This window comes from Nothobranchius furzeri, chromosome 17 (genome assembly GCF_043380555.1).
Source record: "Nothobranchius furzeri strain GRZ-AD chromosome 17, NfurGRZ-RIMD1, whole genome shotgun sequence".
Taxonomy (NCBI): Eukaryota; Metazoa; Chordata; class Actinopteri; order Cyprinodontiformes; family Nothobranchiidae; genus Nothobranchius; species Nothobranchius furzeri.
This window is the reverse complement of record NC_091757.1, coordinates 41,099,125-41,126,328: the sequence shown is the minus strand read 5'-3', so window position 1 is coordinate 41,126,328 and position 27,204 is coordinate 41,099,125. Positions and strand designations below refer to the sequence as shown.

At 41.4% G+C, this 27,204-nt stretch overlaps 1 protein-coding gene and 1 pseudogene across 1 annotated transcript; both read right to left on the bottom strand.

The window, feature by feature from the left end:
* Positions 1–283: 283 nt before the first annotated feature.
* bco2l (beta-carotene 15, 15-dioxygenase 2, like) lies at positions 284–27,204 on the bottom strand. The gene is made up of 12 exons (XM_015972391.3): positions 27,033–27,204; positions 15,627–15,804; positions 15,241–15,452; positions 13,379–13,494; positions 13,179–13,281; positions 11,055–11,189; positions 9,457–9,617; positions 8,647–8,817; positions 8,044–8,181; positions 1,135–1,317; positions 885–995; positions 284–702 (listed from the first exon to the last, which is right to left on the bottom strand). The coding sequence occupies exons 1-12, from the start codon at positions 27,049–27,051 to the stop codon at positions 586–588; spliced, it is 1,644 nt and encodes a 547-aa protein (XP_015827877.3). The 5' UTR covers positions 27,052–27,204; the 3' UTR covers positions 284–585.
* Positions 20,609–22,449, bottom strand: LOC107393788 (uncharacterized; annotated as a pseudogene).

Here is a 27,204-nt window from a genome sequence, read left to right as displayed (position 1 = left end):
ACATTTAAAATGTGCACATATGATACTTTTGCCAGACAACTTTGTTTTGGGTTGTTTTGATCCAACATGAAATCACGGCATGACCTCCCCTAAGAACCTCTGAAAGCTATTGACCAGTTAGATCCATTTGTTTTGCAGCCATTTCAGACGTTGTTCATTTTTATCACATTACTTGGACAGAAATTGAATTTCCTCTGATGCGTTTTTATGTTTCTTAAGTGCTATTGGGTGCTCTCAGGGAGTATAGCATTTCCAATGGTGTGATGATGCAAAAACACAGAAGAAATGGTGAAACGTTTATTTTCATATGTGGTTCTTATCTAAAAAAAAAACATACAATCAGCAAGATGATCAGCCCATTTTCTAAAAACGTGTTAGTTTCTGCAGCCAGCAGTGATGAAATGCATCAGTTCCTTTCAAACAAAATGATTCTGCAGTTTTCCTCAGCTCTTACATCCCATCCTCAGGTTTTCCCCAGCACCGGAGTGCATTGATATCAAGAGAGATTTTCTATCCTCTGGAGAAAGTGGATGGCTGCTGGATCTGTTTCAGAAAATTGCTATGAAGTTGCGAAAAGTGGCGCATCTAGCCCATCTCGTTAAACACGCCGTGGGTCCCACACGGGATATTGACAGGGACTTCGGCTCTTCCCAGCTCTGTGAAGGTCTTGGCATCCAGAACAAGCAGGAAAGTACTTTTCTCCTGGAAACAGAAGAGTTAAAAAAAAAAGAAAAGTTGTTCACTAATAAAAGCTTAACCAGCAGAGCATTTGTCTTCTCTATCATCAGTTTAAAAATGAATGTTCTAGATGCAGATAAATTCTTTGCCATGTGTTTATTTTTCTTTGTAAACATTATGATGAGTTCTGCTTATTTTTAAACTACCTTTCTAGGTGTGATGATGACTGACAACACCACTCCATCATCTTCCTCAGCAGCTTTGGGCGAAGCAACAAAGACAGGCTCAGACGGGTACAAGCCGGGATAACGCCACACCTAGACAGGGAAGATTACACAGACGAAGACTCCACTTTCATGTCAGGAAAACCAACTGGTGTGATGCAAAAAAGATCTTTGATGTGGTAACACCAGATCCAGTTTACAATGACCTCTATGTAAGGGATTAAAGAAATACCTTTAGCTCTTTGGTACGGACATCCATCTTGAGAAGGGAGTCGGCGAATACGTGTCCAAATCCACACGCATAAAAGTAACGGTAAGGTTTACCGTTGTGCTTGTTGTAATTGATCTGAGGAAACTCGAGGCCACCGTACTGCAGCAGCTCATCACCGTGAAGCTCCTCGTGGGTCACATAAACCTGTTGGAGCAGAGTCACATAAACCTGTTGGAGCCGAATTTAATGCAAACAAAGGCCAAGTGTACGTGAAGATGCTGAAAGGGCTTCTCAAACTCTAAAGTAGAGATGTTCCAATAATGTCTTTTTGCTCCCGATCCGATTCCCAGTCATTAGATTGATGATCCGATACTTCTCAGGAAAGAATTAAAATAGGTAGAAAAGAAATAATTTTAGAAGTACATTAAAATAAGAAGAAAACACATCCAAGTTGTCCTTTAAGTTTTACTTTCACTTGTTTTGGAAGTAGACTGAATATAACACATGTTTATAATGTGAACATATTTAAAAGTAGCAGTGTTGCTATTAATTCAAGCTGTTTACTCCCTGCAGCTGTATTTAGCGATGTACGTTCCTGTGACGGGGCATCCACACAGCGTCTTGGCAGACTAACTTTCCTTTGCTGGCTCGTTCTACGTTTTTGTCTGAGTTCACTGTGAACTGAAACTGTTAAAGGCAATCTGGGAATTAATAGAGACCAGTGATTTGCTTTGTTGATGCCCGACGGGATAAACCAAAAGCAAGAGTAGTCTGTTTGAAGGCAGCGAATCATGGATCCGTGTCCTTCCTAGAATGCTGAATGTCCAGTAGGCACTCAATACAAGTGTCTGTTGCTCTGCCTTCACTGTCCAGTTTCAAACACCACCAAGCTGAAGACATTTTAGCTCTCCTAAGGAGACACGTTGCAAACAGCTGCACCTTGGTGTCTGAACCCCTGCCCTCCGTAAATTGTGTGATGTTATTGTGTTTAGTATGAAAAAACAAAAAATACTGTTGCAGAGAAACTTGCTGAAATTAAAACTAAGCTGTTGTTATACCATTTGAAAATCTCTATCTCAGGATGAAATAAAAAAGTCATGTTTGTTGTTTTCAGAGGTTAAATCTGATATTTTTCTCCCGATCCCAATCCATGTAAATGACTTGATTGGGGCCGATTTCCAATCAAGTGATTGAATTGGAGCATTCCTACTCTAAAGTCAAACAAAAATCCATATTGAGACATTTGCCAGTGAAAAAACTAACACATAAAACATTTCTGTTTAACTAACTGCCACCTTTTTCAACAAATGGATACTTTCAATGTCCACAGCTGACTTTCAGCTGTGCATAACATAACTGCAAATAAGAATTAATACTGACGAAAGTCTACTCAGGTAGTCATAGCAACTAAAACATCGTCTTGTCTCTCAGTGATCCAGCTTTATTGTGCCATAAGAAAACGGCGGACTGAAAGAGTGTGTGGGCCTCACAGAAGCTTTTAAATTACAATAGTTCGATGCATGTGTTGTATCCTCTGTCCCAGTAAATTGAGAGAGGTAAGTGGTTGCTTTTGAGCTAAACTAAGAAACTGAGACAGCACTCGTCTATGCTCCATTTTGTTATATTCAAAAGAACCCAGAAACTTCTCTGCGCAGGCACAAAATACAGCTTTTTGTTCAGCCAAAAGTAATCGATCACACAATCATCGAGCGCCCAGTGCTCTGTGAGATAAACTGCAAAAATAACATGTATTTATATTTTAGTACTGTATTTCTCTATTCTATGCAATAACAACCATGACAACAATAAATATAAAATTTTGTATGGCTCCTTTTTAACAGTATAAACTGGTCTCTTGAACCTATACCTTTTTGTAGCCTATAATCTGTCACAATACTCCCCCTCAAAATAGACGTTGTCCCCAACATCAGGACATGAACCACACAACAAAACTCTTGTGGCATTCCAACCGAATACCGAATACAGTCACAGACTGGACTGCAGACATGTATTGTCCCAACAGTCCATGACCCTATGGAGAACAAACACATCACACTTATCACGTAAAAAACAAGAAGAAAAAAATAAATTAAAAAAAAGTACCGTACCATCACAGCCCAACCAAAACATGTGAGGCCTTAAACATATGGATGTGTGGATGTATACTGTAAACCCACAGCATGCTCTGTTCCGGGTAATAACACAGACTGTATGTAATAACAAATTGGTGTACCCAATGTATCAGAAGTGAATACTTTAGGTTTTCTACAGTCACGCTTGGGTCTTTGAGTCACTCCTTGGGCAGGTTCATCGAAAGAAGATGAAAAAGGCGAGTGAGAAGAAGGAACCTCAAGACGCTGAACCTCAACCTGACCAATGTCATCTTCGAATGGTTCCTTAACCTGACCATGTCATCTTCGGATGGTTGGTCAGCTTCTGTAGCTCCAGGTTCTGCCCTCCTCAGCTCATCCACAGGCCCACTGTATTCCTGGTGGGCCGGCCCGAGGTCTCAGCTGGCTGTGGGGAATCAGAGTTTGAACGCGGACAAGGAACCGGAAAATACTCATTGTCGTTGTCGGAGTTGGCCTCTGGTGTCTCAGATGACCTGGCAAAGATTGTTTGCTTTGGCCGAGACTGCAAGGGAGTTTCCAATGGCAAATAGTCACATGGCAGTAAGAGATTTCGATGCAAAGTTCTAGACCTGCCTTTTCCCTTCTCAGGTTTCAGTTCTTCGATAGGATTGTCTTTACTCACTTGACGGACAACGGTATGAATAACATCCTCCCAATGATTTCTCAGTTTGCCTGTTCCCCCACGTGGAGTCAAGTTCCTAACTAAAATGCGATCACCAGGCAACAGGGCAGAATACCTCACCTTCCTGTCATACAGATACTTACTCTGAACAGCAGCTTTAGCCACATTCTCCTGAGTGATCTCATAAGCCTCTTTCATACCCTGCCTCCACCTTTGCATGTAGCTTTGATGGTCAATATGACCCTGGTCTGTATTTGGAGATAAACTGAACAACATGTCCACTGGTAACCGCGGTGACCATCCATAAAGCAAGTAAAAGAGAGAAAACCCTGCCACTCCACTCTTCGTAGCGTTATATGCACAAACCAGTTTATTCAGGGAGTCTTTCCAGTTACCCGTCTGTTTCTCAGTGAGCATTTTCAACATGTGAATCAAAGTCTGGTTAAATCGCTCAACTTGCCCGTTTCCCTGTGGGTGAGAAGGGCTGCTTCTTGATCCTGTAACCCTGCAGTATTTCTGCAGTTGCGCAAAAAGCTGATTCTCAAACTCACCACCTTGGTCCTTGGGGTCCCATTGTTCACTGGTGGTGCATTCTGTAGTCTTCTGAACCGATATCTTATTTACTGCATTAAACCGGATGTCTCTTTTGAAGATGTCAGCAGGGTAGACCGACCCCACTGTTTGCACAGTTCCCACATGGGTTCGCCCTGGCAATGTGATGTCGTGGCCGGTAGGGTTTTGTGCACTAAGAAAGGTCTTAGGGGTGGACCCCCCTTCACTGAGACTAATGACTATGTTTACATGCAGCCAATATCCGGGTTATGATCGGGTTAAGGTCGGTATTCGGGTTTCTGAGTTGATCAGAATAACCCGTTTACAAGCATAAATAGAAAGAGTTACCCCTAACTTGCATAACCCGATTTAAATGCGGACGCTGGGGTAGCGTCAGGACGTATGGACTACGTCCAGACGCAATATGCCTCATTTCCGGTTCTTCTTGTTCCGGTATCCGTGAAAACAACATGTTTCCCAGTTCGGAAGAGATAGCGACCGCATTTGTTTGTGCTTTAGTTTCTTCGTCACTCCAAAAGTGTGGTGCTGTGCCGCGACTCGCCATGTTGCTCCCAACTTGTTGTTTACTTCAGGTGTTCTGGCGCATACAAGACGTCTCGCTACTCAAAAGACCAAGATTCCTTGCGAACAGAGCATGCGCAGAACACACGCTTTGATGGGGATATCCCGATATGCGTTTACACGACCAAACATTCGGGTTAGAAAAGGGTTACCCCAGGTGTAGTAACCGGGTTTTTAAAAACCCGGTCATGAGCATATCCGGGTTTTTGGCGGTGTTTACAAGGACCTGCGGAACCGGGTTATTGTGAATATTTGGGTTTTAAAAGGGTTACTGACTGCATGTAAACGCACTGATTGTCTCACAAAACTCTAGGCCATCTGGCCACTGAGGGTTTTCACAAGGCTCAAAAATCAAAGCAATGTTGTCTTCAAATGCTTTAGTCTGCACTGCACTCAAAAGTTTATCTTTTTCCCCTGAGTAATTCCCATCTTTTGTATTTTCTGAAACCAAGTGCTTGATGACATTAAACCCTATTATTGGGCACTGCTGCTGGTTGCACTAAAACAGGTCTCAATAATTCAGAGTCATTAGCTAGAAGTTTGAATGGTATCTCAACCCAACCCATATATGGCATCTCAGTACTATGGTGGGCCGGCCCCAGCCAATGGGCTGCTTCGATCTGAAGGTGTTCGTTTGAGCTGATAAGTTTGCTTACATCTCTCACTGGTACATCAGGTCAGTTCGTGTCTTTCCGTAACTCATCTGTAGCACAAACCTGTGAACCTGAGTCCCAAAGTGCATCAACCCTTTTGTTACCTAAAATGCATTTAATGAGACACTTTCTCCCAACTATCTGTTTGACAGATGGTATTTTATTTTCTTTACCCTGTATGGCTCTGACTGATTTTTGCGAGATCCCTTACTCCTGTGATGAACTCTACCAAAGGTGTAGGGTTTACATTTAAGTTTGTGTACGGCCCAGTGCTCCTCTTGGAATCATCTGGAACAGTAAAAGGTACTCTTGCTTGCAGAGCAACATTTTAAGTTCTGATTTGTGCTTTCTAAGGTACAATTATCACAACACTGGGACCTATCAGAGCCACTGGTCACCCCATGTCCCTTTGGACCCCTTCTAGTTTGAAGGCTTATCTCAAGTTGGTTTCACTGCCCTCTGGGCTTTACAGCCTGCCTGAAAATGCTCACTGCTGCCACATCTAAAACAGTGTGGACGAAATTCTTCACCCGCTTGGATGCAAGCATAACACCTGGTTTGGGGGCGAGGCACGTGGTAACGTTGAGGGGCGAAAGGCTGTTGGAACGGGGCAGTGCCTCCCATTGGTGCAGGGCTGAGTGCTGGGTAGTATGGAGCCTGAAAGCTGTTTGGGGGTGAAAGTGTTGAACGGATGAGTCTGGTTGAAATGACGGATGAGGCGCAAAGGTGGGTGTCGAGGAGTGGTTCCCAGGCCCTCCGCTGGTGGGTTACGTCGTGGACTTCTGCATTGCGTCTCTGATTTGTGACACCTCAGCTCACAGGTCTTTTAAGAGCACCATCTCGGATCACATCTCTTTAATCTCTGACAGCAAATCAGGAGACAGAGTAGTTGCGCTTTGCTTTTGGACAGCCTTTTTCTCCGCTTTCTTGAGCTATGATGTCACTGCGGTGCACAGCATACACTATGTTCACTCATGGAAAAACAGTAGGTTTCCTCTTATATTGTCATTCCTTTTCATTTGCACATGCTATATTCACTTTCTCCAACAAAACTTCATCTGAGGTAGTGGTCTGGAGGAGGTGGGGCTGCATGTCACTCTTCACATTATCACTCTGCAGGCCTGTCAGGATGGTGTGCATAAATAAACTTTGAACCAAGGCAGGATCATATTTGAGACTCGAATCAGCTTCTTGTGATGCAAAGAGTATCTTTTGACGAAGGTCCATAGCTCTCAAGAGGAAGTTTTGTGGGGTTTCCTTGCCATTCTGAACTTCTGATGAAAGCTGCTTATATAGTTCAGTGGCTCCTCTCTCTTGGTAATGAGACCCAAGGATCTTCCGCAGGGCGGAGAGGGTTAAATCAAGCTTGCCTTCGAGGTAACTTCTTAGCTGAAGCCCTGGTGTGATGGTACGTACCACCGCATCAATTATTTCCTCTTCAGGGTAGCCTTTATTTAGTCCATTTTCAATTTGTCTGACCAAAATGGAAAATGTGAGTCTGTCCTTCTGTCCAGGTTCCCCTATTTGGCCTGATATTTTAAAATCTTTGCATCACATGAAATTATCTGATGGTGCAGCAGCCCGATTTTGCATTGGTGTGCTCTGTAAGGTCAATTTCCCACCGAAAAGCTGATGTATAGCTTCCTCTTTAGCTTGAAGTGTGGTCTGAAGTGTTTTTACTTCTTCCTGCGCACTCTCTCTCTTTATCTCCTTCACCTGCCAGGTCTGGCTCTGTCTTGGTACCTTCAATTAAGTCATTTTTACAGAGCAAATAGGAAAGTTCCTCATCTTCCAACTCAGCCAGCTCTGCTTTTTCCACTTGACTTATGATGAGCGTGATTAGCTGGCCTCGAGTTTTCTCTGCCAATTGTTCTTTTTTCAGTCCTAGTATTTGTAGATCATTGCATATTTTTAGCAGTTGTTGCATGTTAAGTTGGTACAAAGCACCTTTAATTTCTAGCTGTAACTCTTCCCGCTCAGACTCCATTTTCGTCGGAAGAGTCGGCATAAAACAGTTCACTGTAGGTTTCTATCAGCTTTGTGGTACGGTGCTGCCCCCCTATGCAATAACAACCATGACATCAAAGCTGTCAAAATTATAAAATTTTGCATGGCTCCTTTTTAACAGTATACACTGGTCTCTTGAACATATACCTTTTTGTAGCCTATAATCTGTCACACATGGTAGACATCATTTTTGTCTGCAATAAGTCATGAAATTACTGTCTTGCAGAAAGTAACTTATCTCATTATGCCGGGTAATTGCACAAAATGTGCGGGAGGGAATTGGCGGTATTTATCATGATTATAAGTCTGATTCCTTACATTAAAACACATTACTCTGGAAATGCAGCGACCTTGCAACGCTGCAGTCGGCATCTAATCCTACCTCCCCTGGTTTTGTCTTCGTTGCCGTGGCTTTGCAGTAACTCAGCGTGACGAGGTTTTGGTCCAGTGGAGTTTGCTCGTCCACATTCAGAGGCAGGACGTATCTCCTTGGGAGGTTTCTGCACAATGAGTTGTAAAACTGCCAAAAGAAATTAGACAAACCAAAAAAATGCAACATGTGTGGTTTTGAATACATATTCAATCTAGACAGCAATAATCAAACCCAAACAAGCACAGACACAAAAAATGTCTTTGTTCTGATTGAAGTTTGTCTTTTGATTAAACCAATTCATTCCTCGCATTTTAAATCAAACATTTCACCATCTCAGCGCATCAAATGCTGACAGGTGAAAAGAGGCAAAGAATGTTTGATGTAATTGAAAAAAATAAATAAATAAATAAAAAGAAAAAAGAAAAATACAAGTTTGAAGAAAATGACAAACAAAAAAAATATCTTGTTGATTTAAACTCAAGGTTTTTTGGGTGAATGAGAATGCAAGTAGCAGAATTAGGATTACACAGAAAACATCTGTGTTATAATTTTATGAGACGCCACAACAATCTGAGTGGCACACAGAGCAGAAGATGAAATCAAAGCATCAACCTCATCCATTTCCTGTACAGATTCTCTCCGCAGGTTCTCCAAGGTGAAGTCCCCAATGATCTCCCCGTCGTCTCCACAGCACATGTCCATCACCAAGAAGCCGTTGTCCTCAAAGGCGTTGATCTGATGCAGAGTGAACATGGGTGCTGCTCGATACTTCACCTCACTCTCCTGTTGGATCAAGAATCATCAAACAGGAGGAAAACAGACTCCTGCGTGTTCTGGATAAAGATTTAGACACAAGCTCCCTCTGAAACAACTCACATCGTGCTACACCTTAACGTTTGTGAGCTTAATGAGTGTGCTGTGTAATGAGATGAAGAAATCACGAGTAACGATGTCTGAGGGAAGGCTACGCCGTCTGAGTGACTTTGTCAAAATAAATAAGGAAAAGGGGTAATCGTGCATGCAGAGATTAATCCGTAGCTTTCCTATTTGGTTATGGCTTTTTCTTACCAGCTGTGAGTTTGTGTTTTCTGCTTATTGCACAGAGCATGCAAATGTTTGGGCACCCAAGCTGATGTAATCAACGCTGTCCGAGGAAGGAAAAGGTAGGAGACTGTGTTTGCATTTGTTTATTTTTCATTTACAGAAGTTCCAAAAACCCCACATGAAGCAAAAACAGCGACTGCATTCCAGAAAATGTTGTTTTTCTTATTTTTCCTCTAAAGTTTGTTTTGATTCTTTTTATTTTAATTTTACCAGTTTTGAACTGTAAAATTTAGGAAAACTCTGACTTTGACGAGGCTTTTTGTGTGAAACATGTTTTTGAACATTTTGCCTTTCAGAACAAAGGGTATTTTTACACACCTGGCCTGTGTGCTTGTCCACCAGGTGGAAGATCACGTCACATCGAGGCTCCCAGGTCATGATTTTCTGAAAAGGCTTTCCTTGTATCTTGTACAGCATGAACCTCAGCAGGTCCAGCTTGATTGGCTGCTCAACAAACACGATGTAGTTCTCCGACATGACTGGAGAGGAGCAGAACACACAGGTGGAAACATGCAATAAAAATCAAAGACCTATGACTGTTTGGACACATTTTAATGCTATTTCCTCATTTATGCACATTGGGTATTATGGGCTGAAGCAAAATATTGCATGGCTATCTGACAGGTCAGAAAACCATCTATCATATTGTTGTGTTATTTCCTCTCTGAAATCATCACCCTGTTTGCAGCAGACCACATCCATCAAAGTCAAATCAGTCAAATTATTATTTATTTGCTTCAAAATGAACTTTTCCTGACAAACATTTCCAAGGTGAAAACATCTGTAAAGCATGAAAGTCAAAACTGAAGGCGTAAACCTTCTTCTTTATTTGAAATTCAAGTGAGAGAGCTATCACATGAAGATTCTTGAATGGCAATTCCTGACTTGTGAGATTTCTTTGAGCCCAAAAGTCTGGCAGGACATGGTCTGAGATGTGATCAGGGAACTGGTGCAGCACAACAACCAAGCGAGGCAGCGTTGTGTTGAGTCAGCCAAAGATCGGAGTCTTATTTGTTTTATCTGACTGGCGTTGGCTCAGGGTTTGATTTAGCAGGGCTTCTTTGTCCTCTTGGGCATCAGCCAATGCATGATCTGTCAGTGCGCCCCAGGGCAGCTGTGGCTACATCGTAGCTCATCACCATCAGTGTGTGAATGTGTGTGTGAATGGATGAATGATAGACTGTAGTGTAAAGCGCTTTGGAGTCCTTACTCTGAGAGGCGCTATACAAGTGCGGGTCATTTATCATTTAGCATCATATTAAATCCAGACTCCCTGACGTTTTACTCCACTGACAGCCATGTAAAAGCTGCAGCTGCAGCAGCTTTCTCCTCCACCCCAGCATCTACATTATGCACTAAGCTTCCGATACTGTTTACTTTACTGAGATCTGTGTTCACGTGTTTGTTTATCAGACGGATTAGTTCCCCCAGCAGACATTTTGTTGCCGATGGGATTTTTGGAGAACTCCCACAAAAAGCAGAACTTCCTCTGCCAAATATAACTGGGTGCAAAGCAGAGCTGAGAGAGTAGACGGCATCCGCAGACAAGTAAACACAGAATTACACCTGGATAAACAAAACACCAGCATGAAAAAACATTTTCTGCAAACCAGTCTTGGATTTTAGCGGAGGAAAAGACCAAAATCAAAATGTTCCCATTGATTGTCTTTTAGGATTCAGATATAACATTTTGTTGGAGGGAAACGATAGGAACGGGCAGGATGGGGAAAAGAACAACAAAAGAAAAAGGCTAAGTCACCATAACTGACAAGAAAAGCATGACTGGACAAAACTCAAAGGAAGAATATTAATATTATAAGTGTTGGTAAGAAGCTAAATGTATCGATTTTAATCAAGTAATGCACCCACACATCCTAAAGAAGGTTCTGGTATGTTGACAGAAGTGTTTATCTCACCAAAGCTGTGAAAATAGGAGGGTTTTCTAGATTGAGCAGCAGGGATGGAGCAGATCACTTCCGCTCCTGTCAGGTCTGCCGAGTCCTCCGTTGCTGTCGTCGGAGGAGGGACGCGGATGATGTTGTAGAAATAACCTGAAACAAAACCCCAAAAATTCCTGTTTTCTGTCATACTGTTGTGCGTTTGGACTAGGGTTGGGCATCGTTTGATTTTGAACGATTCCAATTCCTTGTTTCGATTCCAGTTCCTATTGATTCCCGATTCCGATTCTTTGAAGACATGGCATGTTACATGAGCTAGCTAACCACAGGTCATATGAAACAATCTTAACTTCAACATGAATTTTAATTCTATGAACAATAACATCACCTTCATTTAGACAAAAACATGTTTTTAAGAAAAAAAGAAAAAAACTTGGTGCACAACCAGTGTGTTTGTTTCTGACCACAACCAAAGTCTGGAAGAAGCCTCTGGGATGAGAGGCTAAATGTCTCCAACAGATCCAGAAACGTCCAGCTGTTTTCAGCTAAAACTCTCAGGATGATCATGTCCAGGATGACTGAGAACTACACCTCCATGCTGCAGCAGCATTCAGTCAGAACAGAAAGTGATATTTAAATGTAGTTGCTGTCAGAAACAATCTAACAGATTTTAAACATTAAAAATCTCAACAGAAATAGTTCAAGAAGGGGAAAAAAATCTTATTCATTATTATTATAATTATTTATTGTGGCAGTAGCTGGTGTGGTCCACCACAGAGAAAGCTGCTCTAGCATGATGACTTTAATTATTCTACAGGTTATTGTTCAGCCTTCTGACGCACACACACACTAGTGTTGGTGAGCAGCTGTGTCTGACTGCTGACGCTTCGTGTGTTTTTTTTATTTCTGCAGTGAGACAAACTCACCTCACACCGTCCAGAGTTTGTTCTTTAAAGCTTCTATTAAATCCACCGTGTTGACATATTTTAACAAGTTTCCTCTACGCCGCACTTTTCGCTGCAGGAGTTAAAGTTTACATTACTGAGTAAAAGTCCAGCAGACGCGTTTGTTTATATTTGGCCGCTGCGCGCCGGGTGGGGGGACTCAGTGCTGCACACAGACAGCTGGTGTGATCAGCTCTTGATCACATTTTGCAGATCACGTTTATTTTTCCACTGAGATCGGCCGCGGATTTCTCTTCCGTCGGCTTGATGCCCAACCCTAGATTGGACAAGATGGTTCATGTACGTACCTCTGTGAAAAGTCTAGAAATCTAACAAGCATGTAAAATATCTAAACATTAAAGGTGCGGTTGACTGAAAAAAGGTATTATGTTGTTTTTAGAATAATTGGATCACTGAGTTTTTCATGCAGGCTGAACATGAAAATAGTCTCCTACATCTATCTCCTGGATTAGCTTCTGAAACTATGAAATTCTAGGATTTGAAAATCTTCACAGATCCCACTGTGAATTAGCATTCATGGACTCACCCACATTGACTCACGATGGGGAAGGCTGTTGTTGGTTTAGCGTCCGGTAATCAGCAGCAGACTTTCAGCTAGTTTAAGCTAACTGTTAGCACTAGCAACTTGTGGAGATAAAACATCCACATATCAAGTCAGTGGTAGAGTCATGTTGCTGTTATCCAATCCGGGGTGAGATGTCCAAATATCAGGAAATAAGACTCCAAACACCACCTTATTAAACTCCCCTGTGATGTTGCACACTTGGCCCTGCTGAGCCAGGGCTTTTTTGTGCCCTGAGTACTACCTGCAAGGCATTCATCCCTACTAAAGACCACAGCAAATGTATTGATGAAATGCGACATCCACCCCTTTAAGTCTGGTGAAAACATGACAAAAGTTCCAATTTGAACAAGAATTAATTAAATCAACTAAAAGATACCCAGAGTCAATAAACAACACAATAAATGTTTTCTGGTTATTTTGAAATAAACACACCTTTAGGTCACATTTTAGGTCATCTTCGTAAACGTAGCAGTTTGCTGAATCAAAGATCTGCAGCTAAAAGCTTCCTCGTCAGGGTTAAGTGTTGCTGCAGAAAGCATCCGGATGCTAACGAGTCAGAAAATATAGAAAAACAAAAAATAAATAAATAAATAAAATAAAAAACAAGGTTACCACTTCTGCCATAAGAACTGCCCATGTTGTATGAAGCTCCTTCATGGTCATAGTGTGGGTGAGCTGTAGCTGAGTTGATAGCAATGTACTGACTCCAGTCGACCTTGTAATAAAAGTAAAATAAAAACCTTTTACAGTCATTACTTATGGTGTTTTCTTTTACATTTGACTACAGCGTTTAAAAGTCCATTTTCACCCACCTTCTCTTTTGTCTCCAGGCTTTGCGGATCCACTCTTCTCATGTAGTTGGTTTCTGTGCTGACATAATAGTCTCCCTTGTACTTGACAAAGTTCACATTAGCATTATCTGTAGCCTCTGTTCACACACGGGGCGGTCAAGAACATATAGTTTCAATGACACAACGCTTTCACTCAAACATTAAAAAGAAAAATTGTTTAAAACCCATTCCTTTCCATTTAATGTCTATATGTTTTACGTCATAATTCACATTGATCAGTTCTGCACAATATACACTTATAGATTTGTGCTCTCCTATGGCTGACTAAAAATCACAGCGGCTTTCATTAGTCTGTAAAAAATATGACTCACATGCCTTCAGAGTAAAACAAGAAGATCTCGTCATCTTCAGTAAAAGAAATTTTAAAAAGAAAGGAATATAAATCCTTTTTTTTTTAAAGATAGAAAAGATTATACGAGGAAAATCTGTTTTTCAGTGACGTTTTTCAGTTTTGATATTCAGAAAATATCATGTCAAGGGTTTCTGCCACTATAGCAAGGTCTGCTCTGTTGAACCTGAGATGGTTGAACCAGCGGTTAAAATAATTGTGTCAGATTCAATTTTTACATAGATCTATTTTCTGTGTAAATCTAACATGTTCATAATTAGTAAAATGTCCAGATATTTTCCATAGTTCTCTTTAATTTAGTTAAATTTAATTTAATTTAATTTAATTTAATTTAATTTAATCTAATTAAGACACTTTTCTTCTGTCTTAGATTCATTTAAAGTTTAGGATTCTTCCTGCTCCGGTTCATTTAGATTTTTTTTGTTTGTTTGTTTGTTTTCAGTTGTAGTATATGTTATTATTTAATATTTCTTAAAAACAAAAACAAAAATAAAGACGGATCTTGAACTGAAAAAAATAGCCAATCTTTTCCTAGTTAATTCAAGCAAGCAATTTCCTTCTGCTTGAAAACTGCCGAAGCTCCAGCCTAAACGTAAAGTGACTTGACTCTTGTTGTAAACTAACATGTTATGGATCACCTGAATTGAAACAAAAATGTATTAACCAGATTTAAAATGAAATCAATTAAATTAAATTACATTAAAATAAATGAATTATACTGAACTCAAGTGAACACAACTGATTTGAATTAGGAGGAATAGAATAGAATAGAATAGAATAGAACTAAGATAAAAAGACTCAATGCTTGAGCACTGTAACGAGTAGCTGTTTGAGCATAAAAGTAAAAATTTTGTTTCTGTTGATTTGTTTTTATCAACAGCCAAGCACGCTGTGCGTATTTTTTTTTATTGGCAAATGTTGTTTGTTTGTCTGGTCTTAGCACCCAGCAGCACTTGCTCTGTGACATCAACTGTAAAGTACACTACTGGATAAAACACACGCTATTTTGTCTTTTGCATATATTTACAGTAGTAATTCATTTTAAAGCTTCAAGAACATGAAAACAAACACTTTTTTAAGGATAAAAATACAACATTTGGTCATGAGTTGCTGCTTTGCCAGTGTCAGAGCATGTAAAAGTACATGTTTTTACTTTTTTGAGCCTTGTAAACTTGTTCTAACCTGTCATTTCCCCTCATGTTTGTGACTAACCTTCATCCTCTTCACAGAAATTCTTCTCTTTAGGGCTTAGACATAGTTTACTACAACAGTACAGTTTTATCCCTGTAGGGAGCACCAAAAACCAAAATGCTACCAGAATACTACTGAGGAATGATTTACTAGCTACTAGTGGGTGGGTGTACTTTCCACACACACACACACACACACACACACACACACACACACACACACACACACACACATATATATATATATATATATATATATATATATATAGAGAGAGTATACATACTTGGCAACTGAAAGCGTGACAAGAAGCGCTCCAAAAAGTTCTTGCAGGGATCAGGCATGGCTGATGTTCCAAACTCTGAAATCATGATGCGGTTCTTCTCTGAGTTGTTGACGTATGAATCACTTCTTAGAAAGCGGCTGCAGTAAGTTACGCTTCCCTGACAGATGTGGAACCGGTGCATCAGGGCCATGCCATCAAACCAGTGGTTGTATCTGAAAAAAGGTCATTTAATTTCTCAGATTGAAAAAAAGACATCTGTAGTAAAGTATGATCAGAATACATAATTACACAACTAGTTTAACATGAAATATTGTTTTTACTATAGTGTTCGAAGGCAATCCTTTATATGTGTGGTAATTTGTTTGCAGACAGCATGAAACTTTCACCTGTCATCCCCAAACTCAAACTTCCCAGGGCCGTTTCTCAGGAAGCTTCCATTGATCCAAGCTGGAATAGTTCCTTTGATAGTGGTGGGGATGGGCTCAGGGGTTTCCTCCACTGAAGACACTAAAGGCAGCAAACTCTCGAGGCCGCTGGCCCGCGGACATCGCTCCCTGCTGGATACTTATAGAGGAGAACGGAACACAATCACTGGAAATATACTGGAAATGTCCATAAGTATGAGGATAAAACCAATTCTTCTGCTTATTTAAGTTAAATTTTTGAATATTTTCAGACTAAACGTCATAATTATAGCTGCTACTTGTGCAAACTCATCATCTCTGTGTCACCACCTGGGAATATGACTGTCTTCCTTTTTATTACAGTCACCAATTCCTGTCTACGACGTTCTACCTCACTAACGCTGCAGCTCTGAAATACGTTTTGAACATTACACGATTAGAGGTCCAAAGTGACTCGCCGTGCTGAGCTCAGGTTAGAATATCAGTTTTTCTGACTGTGTAAATGTTATTGCAACCAATCAAGGTCTTGTTCGTTCCCCTGACACCGGTGAAAAAGACAGTAAAAAGGCGAATGTGCAGCAGAGAGATAACGATGAGTTTTGAATGTGATTACTGCTGCGGTGCAAATGATGGCTGAATGTGTGCTGTCACTTTTAGGCTGGAGCTTCTGCAGTTTTCAGCTGTCAAAGTAAAGATTTCTATAAACAGCAGCATCACTGACTGTGGATTTTATTAAACAGACCGTCTGAGATATTTTTAAAACACGTTTTGCCACGTTGCTTGAAGTTAACTTTACACAGCAATGGCAACCAATTGATTCAATGATTAGAAAAAAATAAATAAAGAATAGTTTTTTATTGCCTCCTGGAAAATCCTCTTCCAGTCTAGTGCTGGTCTAGCCTGCCAGACTCATCCTCTGTTTAAATCTACACAGAGAACTAGTCTGGTTACTCACAGGCAGAGACGCACATGAGCTCAAAAATAAACCAATCAGAAAAAAGGCGGAAATGCCGACTGTACCACACGACACTAGAGTTTTTGCTGTAGTCAAAAATGGCGTCTTGCAAAAGCGCAAACATCTTTCTTTAGAAGAAAGGCTTTTAGTGCTTCTACTTGTTGTGGTTTTAAAGACATGTGCAAGTCACTTAGAACAAAGGAAAGAGCTGCAGTGAACTCTGCTTCAGACGCCATGTTTATGAGAAACTGCGTTGCGGCGTGTGTGTGACGTACGCTGCTCACCGCTGATTGGCTCAGTTAGGATTCTCAGGGGGTGGGGTTATTTGAAAAGAAGAGTTCCCAGACCCAAATGAGGAAGCATGCTAGCTGGTCAGGCTAGCACTGGTCCCCCTTCTAAATGACTGGATCATAACTCGTCCATCGACCTGCTCCTCTGAGCTTCTCTCAGCATTCTGCACAGAACACCCTCTGTGCACGAATCACACGTTCTCAGCAGAGCAGACAAACAGGAAGCTAACTAGCTGCCTAGAGTCGTGGACAGAGTGTCCAAGTTTGTTTGCGAATCTCATTTAAGGAGGTGTTCTGTGTAGTGTCTGGTCCTGTTCTTGTTGGGAAGTGTTTAGGTCACGGAGTTATTGTCCGGGAACACAGCTGGGTCTCAAGCCTATCGGTCATATGAGAATGAGTATGTGTGTAAGCATGCGTGCATATGAGTGTGTGTGTATGTGTGTGCACGCACAAGAATCACTGTGAGCATGCAGATAGGAAAGAATGGTTTGTGGTGGGGTTTTTCCAAAACTGTTGGTGGCGCCGAGCTCTTGAGGCTAATTCTGCCTTGTACAGTCACCACACACTGTGCATGTACAACTTGAAAAATTAGAACATGGTGCAAAAGTTATTTTGTCAGTAATTCAACCTAAAAGGTGAAACTAATATATAAGTGTCAAGAAAACAATACATTTTATCTTTAGTGTTTAAGATGATGATTAGTGTTAGTTTTGTCAGACTTAAAATGTTTGTTACCCTCAGGGCGTGTCCTCTCTGGAAGCCATCTTGAAGCAGCTAAAGGGGGAGCCCGCCTCAAATGCAGCCTTTTTATAGAAAATGTTTGACCATTATTGGAGGAACTTAGAGAAATGTCTAAAACAAATGTATAAACTGCATGTGGTTTAAATGTATATTTCGTTGTTGAGATTGTTACCTCCCCGACAGGAGGTGTCAAAATGTGAAGGAGGGGGCAACATAAGAAATGCGACAGTGGAGTTAAAATGGGTTTAATTGTTATAAAAGGTTCTAAAAACAAGTGCAAACAGATGGCGAGCATGATTAAGATAATGCAAAACAAAAGATATATATATATATATACAAAACTTTCAAAAAGGTTAACATTAAAAAAGCAGTTACCAACATTAAAAACACCACGTTAAAACTTATTAAAAGTTTCACCAAAACAGAAGGTGTTTCACAAAGTTGATAAAAGTTCTAAAACAATCTATTGACATAAAACACCTGGTTAAAACTTAGGTTAAAAGTTTTACCAAACAGAAGGTGTTTTAAAACCAAAGTCAATAAAATTGCATCACCGAGTTAACCTTTAAAACGATCCCTCTGGATCACTCAGAGCTTTAACTCTTTAAAGCTCATCAACTCAGAGTTAAAACTATAAAAGTTAAAACTCTTCAACTCAAAGGGGTTTAAAACAAACTCTGAGGCCTGGAGGACAGCTGAACCCCTGCACTGCTGCCTCCCAGACTGCTGAAGGCACAGCCTTTTTATCCCAGGTGTGGGTCGTCAGCAGGATTCAGCTCAGCTGTGCTCCTCAGCAGCCTGGAAGAGAGGAGGAGGAGGAGCGGTGTCTGGCTGATCACCAGGGCTGGGTGATCCTGGCTCCTGCATCCCAATGGCCAGGCTGGTAGCCGTCACAGAGATGGTTATATGAAACACTTTAATGTGCTTTTCTCCTGTGAAAGGCTGAGGTGATTGGCCAATCTTAATTGGAGGCGGGGTCTTAAGGGTGTGTATAGGGCTTTGGAGTTGATGTCACGCCGCAGTGCATTGTGGGATCGCGGCGCCATGACAGTTGGCCAGAGAGCTAAACAAGCACACAGTGTTGGAGTGTTGGAATCGGGAGTGATAGAATCATGCTCGAAATCAGCGCAAAAGAAAAAGGGCTGTATCGCGACCGATTGTGCCCAGACGCCAAGAGAAGGTACTTTGAAAAAATTGCTTGCTTTGGTAATGTGGACCCATATGAAATAACGAAATGGAGTGGTAACCCAGACGATCTTCCACCTTTGTCCTATCCCGATATCTTCGCATACCTTGTCTGTGGAGTAAGCGCATACACAGCGAAGCAGTTTAAGAATTATAAATCCCTGGAGGCCCACATCCAATTCACGAACGGTGCAAGATTTGTCCGTCTTTAAGCCTCCACGCTGCGAGTATGTTGTCATTAAGACAAAGGTAAGTCGCTTTGAACATGTTAACTTTCTAAACAACTTCCTTGGTACAGTTTTTGATTTGCATGTACAGCCAACCCATCTATAGCAGCCTTGGTTAATTACAGACTTAATATTAAAAGTGATTTTTGTGTGTTTAAGGTCCTGCACTCACAACGACTGAATGAAACTGCATTACAGCCATGGGTCATTGTGAGCTCCAATGGGAGGGTTGAGGCTGCTCACTGCACATGCATGGCCGGAGTGGCAGAGACCTGCACCCATGTCGCTGCTCTGTTGTTTAAAGTCGAGGCTACAGTGCATATCAGAGGAACCAAAACTGTAACAGAGGAGCCTGCATATTGGGTGTTGCCTGGAAATATGACCAGGATACAGCCTGATGTTGCACATAACATTGACTTCTCCTCAGCAGCAGCCCAAAAACTTGTTCTTGATGAAAACATAAACACACCATCTGCATCGAGAGGCAAAAGGAGGCGATCGCAAAAAAGGCACATTCCTATTGCAAGGTTGGAGGATTTGTCACCATTACTGGATACGCTGCAGAAGCACAGTAAAGCAGTGACTTTGTGTGGAGTCGAAAACTATTACACCAACTACACTACAAACTCACCCACATTACCTCAATCCCTAGCGTGTTTACACAACAGAGACACTGAGTCCCTCGGCCTTCCAGATCTTCAGGTGCACTGTCAAGTTTCTTACGGCAGCACGTGTTACAGAGGCGCAGGCAGCAGAGATTGAAGCACAGACTAGATCACAGCACATGACACCTGCATGGTTTCGCTTGCATACAGGGAGAATCACAGCTTCGGCTATGCATGCTGTTTTGGCTACAAGTTTGGACTCCAGCCCATAGTGTTGTGAATCGTGTGTGTTACCCAGAAAAGACCTTTTCTACTGTGCAAACAAGGTGGGGTGTCGAGCATGAAGAGGATGCAAGAAAGGCCTACACCGAGATAATAGCATCAAACCACCACAAGTTGCAGGTGCGTTTATGTGGTTTCTGTGTGAACACCAATTTTCCAGAAGTAGGAGCATCTCCAGACGGACTGCCAAATGTGACTGTTGTGGAAAGGGGTGCCTGGAGATAAAGCGTCCTTTTAAACAACGAACGGCCAGCATTAAGGAGGCTTTGGCTGCACAGGACAAAGACTTTTGCTTGGATGTAGCTGCTAATGGTCTTCAGTTGAAGCAGGCACACCCATACTACTGTCAGGTACAAACACAAATCTTTGTTACGGGCGCCAACCACTGTGATCTCGTTGTGTGGACACAGAGAGACCTTGCTGTGATCCGCATCTTTCCTGCTGTGGATTTCTGGAAACCGCGCTTAAAGCAAGCACAAGAGCTCTTTGTTAAAGTGTGTCTTCCTGAACTTGTTGGGAAATACTTCTCGAAACAACGTGCTGCTCTAAATAGTCTGTAATGTTTCAGTTGTGTTACAAGATTGATCACAACTGTGTGGTGGGATGTAAATTGTTTACATGTTCTTTTTAAAGCACTTGCTAAATACATGTGAAAAGATCAATAATAAAAAAACAAATATACTATTCTTTCTTCTTTTATTAAAACAACTTTACACGAAGTACAACTATTTACAATGTGCTGTACATTAAAAAAAACAGCTGTAACAATACTCAACAGGAGCAAGTGTCATTTGGCCCTGGTTTGACAACCACACTGGGGCACATATTAACAAAAACACAGCAAACCTTAACGATTTTATCAAGAAGTGTTGTGTCTTCACCCTCACATGATAAGAGTTATCTGATAGGCATTGTAGTGTGTAACATTTTGTACTTGTTGCGCAAAGTACCTATTACTCGTTCAACGTGAATTCTCAGGTGGGCAATTGCTCTTGTTTGTTCAACCTCCCTGTCCTCAAATTGACAGTAGCCTTTTGTGAAAGCTGGAATCTTGACCTCCGCACACATCATTCCTACAGCATCTCAGATGTCAAAGCCTCTGCCTGCCAATACTATGTCCCCTGGTAACAGCTTTTGAAGAATGCCACATCTCTCTGTGATGTGTTTATCTGATGCATGGCCCCCCCATCCCCTGGAAATGAAAGAAATAGCTCCATGGGGTGTAATCCCGATTAGGTATTTTATGGTGTGTGTACACTTGTAATGGGAGTATGTTTGTGCACGTGCCTTTAAATTTGATGGTCGTTCTGTTCGAATCTCAATACAGTCAACTATGATGGCCACTCGTTTTCCAAAGGTTTCAGTAAACTGTGGAGGCATTGTGGCCTGCAGACAATGCCTCTCGGGCCAGTGCACCAGTGCTCCTAAGCGGGCATACACAACATCAATGTATCGGCGAAGACAGTGTTTTGTGGGACACATCAAATAGATGACAAAGATGCTGGACTGGAAGATCAAGTCTCAGACGCATTAGTGTGAGTAAGAGCGTTTGGAAACCTGTCAGTTTCTTTGATATTGGCAGGAAGTCTTTGACGGTGCTGAAGAGGGACATGAAGACAGAGTAACAATGTAGACCAGTGTAATATCTTACTTTTTCGGTATTGTCCTTTAAGAAAGTTTCATTCAGCTCTGTCTTTTGCAACTGTGCTCGAAGCAGTCCGTTCTCCTCCAACAGCCGGTTTATTTCAGCTCTGCCCTGTTCATTGAACACACAATCCTTCGTCTGCCCTTCAACTTCCGTGACGCTGTCACTCCCATCACCACTGTCCACATTTGCAGCTGGTACGTCAACCTCCACTTGTCCAACACAACTGCTGTCAACTGCCTCCACGACATGGTTATCTTGTTGTTCTTCTTCTGTCTGACCTTCATTGATCATCAAGCCTGTAAGATAAAATAAGGTGCATAGACATAAGGTTAATGCACACCAATATTCCAATGACAGTTGTGTGATTCATCTTTGAGTTTTGTGCGGGTAACTGTACAATAAGTGCAATTTAGTATGTTTTTAGAGGGGAGGGGAGAGGAGGGGGGGTTACCTGCAATCTGTGCTCTTTTTCGCTTCCGTTGCATACGCCTTGCGTGCCGATCGGAGTCCGATACAGGTATGTCGTCGTGGCCCATGTGCAGTGTTGGTGCCCAGTCTGGATTTGTTACATCCATTTCATATGCTGGTTTGCCTGCAATAATGCCAAATCAAAAGCTACTCAGTCGACATGACGTGGTTCTGCAGCATCACATATTAGCATGTGTTATCTAATTATCTATGACCGCAGTGCATTGAAAATAACTCTAAAAGCCTTTTAAGAGTGATATGAATTAATTTAGAACTCACCGGAGAGAAAATGCCACGAGCAAACCAACAAAAATTTGGGGATTGCACGGAACTCCATATCCACTCGTCTCACCGCTGCAATCCATGCCTGGCGTCTTTGTTTGGTTATATCGGATACAATGGTTCCCTCACCTTGCCGCCAGGATGGAAAACGATGAAAAGATAGACCATTATCCAGTTTGTATCCTTTACGATCGTGAGATCTAACGTTGCCACCGACCACACAACACGTACGACCCATAGCTGAAGCTGTATGCTTTGTCTGGCCATGTGTCATGGCGGCAGGGGCGTGGCCCTGCTCCCGTGACATCACGCTCCAAAGCCCTATATAGGTGGACTGCTGGGTGTGGCGGGGGCTGAGAGAGAATCTGTGAACCTGACAGACTCAGGAACTGTAAGAGGCATGGATAAGGTGCCATTTTGAAAACTGAGAGAGAATAAATTGACTTCTTTGACTAATCAACCAAGAAGCATGATGATTCCTTTTTCCTCACCACACTTCACTGTGTAACAATAAGATAGACTCTTTACATCGCACCAATCTTAGAGCTGCGGAACAGAAAACGAAATAAAAGATTCTGGTGATCAATTGAAATTTCAGGAATTACTGTCCTAATTCTCTGCTAGCATCACTAATGCAAAGAAAGCTTTCTACACTGGCAAAATTCTCAGCTCTACTGACTCTCAGAAACTATTTTCAACATTCAAAACTCTGCTCACCCCTCCGTCTCCACCTCCTACCAACAATCTATCAGCAGACACCTTTGCCTCATTCTTCACTGACAAAGTGGCAGCTATAAGCAAAAAGTTTACTCAACTGGCCACTCCTGAACATTCGCTACCACACATTCCTCCAAGCCCAACCATCTCAGGCCTTACTGCTTCATTTTCCTCTTTTCCTCCTGTCACTGAGAACTGTGTGTCCAAGCTTCTCACATGCAGCCGCCCTACTACATGCCCACTTGACCACATTCCGACTAAGCTGCTCCAAGCTATTGCTCCTACAGTAGCTGCAGCAGTCACACATGCGATCAACGCTTCACTGACATCCGGTACATTTCCCACCTCTCTCATGCAAGCTCAGGTTAAACCGCTGCTAAAAAAAAAACATCTCTTCCTCCAAATCATGTGGAGAACTACCGACCTATCTCTCTCCTCCCTTTTCTGTCCAAAATCATTGAAAGGGTGGCTTTCAGGCAGATCACACAAAACTGTCTACTTGACCCTTACCAATCTGGGTTCAAAAAGGGCCACTCCACTGAAACTGCTCTGTTAGCAGTGACGGAATCCTTAAAAGAAGCTAGAGCGACAGGCAAATCCTCAGTGCTTATCCTGCTCGACTTATCGGCAGCATTTGACACTGTCAACCATGTCTTCCTTTTGTCCACACTCTCTAGCATGGGCATCACAGATAAAGCACACGCCTGGTTTGAATCGTACCTCACAGGAAGATCATTCAGTGTATCTTGGCTTGGACAATCCTCTACCGTGCACCATCTTGCCACAGGAGTCCCCCAGGGCTCTGTACTAGGACCTCTTCTCTTTGCCATATACACCACCTCACTGGGTGAGATCATTCGATCACATGGCTTCTGCTACCACTGCTATGCAGACGACACCCAGGTCTATCTGTCATTTCCACCGGACGACCACACTGTCTCTGCACGAATATCAAACTGTCTCTCTGACATATCAAAATGGATGAAATCCCAACATCTCCAACTCAACCTCTCTAAAACTGAACTACTTGTCATCCCAGCAAAACCATCCATACAGCACAATATCTCAATTCAAAATGACTTCCTATCTCTGGCTCCTTCAAAGGCAGTTCGAAATTCTTGGTGCTGTGATTGATGAACACCTGACCTTTAAAGATCATGTTGCCTCTGTTGCTCGTTCATGCCGCTTTGCGCTGTATAACATACGAAAGATCAGACCATACCTAACACAACATGCCACCCAGCTCCTGGTGCAATCTACTGTCATCTCCCGCCTCGATTACTGCAATGCCCTTCTAACTGGTCTTCCAGCCTGTACTGTGAGACCTCTTCCAATGGTCCAGAATGCAGCGGCGTGTCTGGTCTTCAATCAGCCAAAAAGAGCACACGTCACCCCTCTGTTCTTTGAGCTCCACTGGCTACCGCTAGCAGCACACATCAAATTCAAATTGCTAACACTAGCATACAAAGTCCGAGATGGTACGGCTCCCATCTACCTGAATCTTCTTGCAATGGCTTACGTCTCGGCCCGGCCGCTCCGGTCATCACAGGATCGTCGGCTAGCAGTGCCTACACCACGCTCAGGACAATCCAGACTTTTCTCATGCATTGTTCCACAAATGTGGAATGACCTTCCAAGCACTACCAGAACAGGAGCTTCCTTTTCAATTTTCAAGAAACTCCTGAAGACCCTGCTCTTCAGAGAGCATCTTCTTAACTAGCACCCTCCCTGCACCCGCCCCCCTCTCTACTGTCCACTCCTTGTTCCCTACTCTCCACTGATGTCAATGTTGTTGTTGTTATTGTTGTTGTTAGCCTCAAGGGCAATATGCCAATTATCACTTGTAAGTCGCTTTGGACAAAAGCGTCCACTAAATTGCTTGTATTCTACCCGTTTAACTACTTTTCCATCATTTGTTGTTCCTCGTTTTAAAAAGGAGGTGGGTAGACTCGCCTTTTGTGTTAAAGCTCCTCAGGACAGGAATAAGTTACCCACTGAATTAAGATCTATCTCATCAATTCGCCAATTTTCCCGCACTGTTTATGCTTATGTAAAGCCGAGCTGTAGTTGCATTGTTTAATCTTTGTTACAATGATTTTGTGCATTCACTGGCTAAAATGCTGTTTTTTGTTGCCAATCTTTGCATTCAACTGGGAAATTACTTCACTTTAGGTTTAAATACACTGTAATATTTTGCCCTTATTTCTTTTTGAGTGCCTCACAGCAGTTTTATTTAATTTAATTGTGCATATAGGTATGTACGTATACATGTGTGGGTATCTATGTATCCATGTGTATGTGTATATATTTGTGTGTGTATACGCATATATTCACGTATATATATATATATATATATATATATATATATATATATATATATATATACATATATATATATATATTTATACATATCGTTATTTCTACTATTATTATTTATTTACTTTCCTTCTTTTCTCTTTTTAAGTCTGTTATAACTTTCTAACTCTGCCACCTTATTTGTTATCGGTTGTGTTGTAGGAGGACCTGCTCGAAAAGGAGATGTTACATCTCAAGCAGTTTATCCTCCTGAAAAACATATGTTAAATAAATACATAAATACATAAACATAAACATTTACATCAAAGTCAGATACTTCAAGCCTTTATTTGTTATAACTGTGATGATGGCTTACAGCTTGTGAAAAACGCTAATTGGAAAATCTCAGACAATTAGATTATTGTGAAAAGGTTCAATAATCTTGGCTCAGAGTGTCACCCTCTCTTAAGATAATGAATCCAAAATACCTGCAAAAGATTCATGAGCCTTCAAATGGTCTTGTCATCTAATATGTTCTTCTGAAATAAATTACTCTTTGCACCATATTGTAATTTTTTGTTTCACGTGTATATCCTGCAAACAAAATTGTGGGAAAATTTTGGTAATAGGTTTAGTTTGGTTTGGAGTTGGTTCTGAAAATTTTGACCTAAGCAGCTAAGCGGAGCTGTGTGCCTGCTTTTGAATGTGTGTGTGTTGCAAGCAGGTGTTGTACCATATTCTGCAACCATCAGTTTCTGTGGTTCTTGGGAGGAAGCTGGAGAACGGGGTCGAATCTTCAAAATAATAATAATAATAATAATAATAATTATTATTATTATTATTATTATTATTACTACCACTACTACTACTACTACTACTACTACTACTACTACTACTACTACTACTACTACTACTACTACTACTATTTTTTTAAATTAAGCTTGCTTGAATGACTTTTTCCAAGAGTGAATTCTGCGCCTTTAATTTTCCTTCTGCACCAACACTGTTCCGTCCTGCAGATCCTTTTCCTTTTTACCGGATCAGGAACCTGCTGATTCTTTTCCAGGGAACAACTAAGAATGACTAAAACCCATTGAGACATTGTGCAGATTCTTTTACCAGCTCTGATTCAGCAGGAGTCAGAAGAGGAATTATGGAGACTGCCAACATGTCTTATTGTAGCTGCTGCTGTGATTTGTAGTGATTTTCTAAATGCAATAAAACTAAACTTAATAGTTGCTGGAGAGCTCCAGTGTGAGCTGAAAGGGTTTTTATACTTGATGCAGTGGAACTTTTGTTTATTTGATGCACACTCTTAAGAAAAAAATTATGTAAAAAACAGTAGAATACTGGCAGCTACAGACGCCAGCATTTTTACCGTTATTTTACAGTAACTATACTGTAAATTACTTTTACAGTAACTTACTGTTACACGCAGACCAACTTTCAACATTTCCACTGAGTTAGCGCTATCCGTTCCTTGAGGTCAAATGAAATAAAAAAGCAAATCGAATTACTTCAGCTGTGCAGTAACATAAATCACCCCCTCATTTTAAAGTTAATACCAACTTGGAGCACGAGCATCTTTTAAGACGTTTTAATGAGAGTGTTAAAACAAGAATGTTAGATTAAGCTCTGGGAGATTTAATTCGAACAGTCATTACACGTCAGCAAGAAGAATAAATGTACTCACAGCTGTGTGTCTGAGACATGGCTGATTCTGTGGGTTAGCCTAGTGAACTAGACCAAATTCTTGCTTTGCAAAGTGTGAATAATTTAGTTAAGTAATTTAATTAAGTTTAAATAATACATTTACTTAGTCTGGCTTGCCAGGCTATCTGTGGGTCTGATCGGCGAAGAAAGCA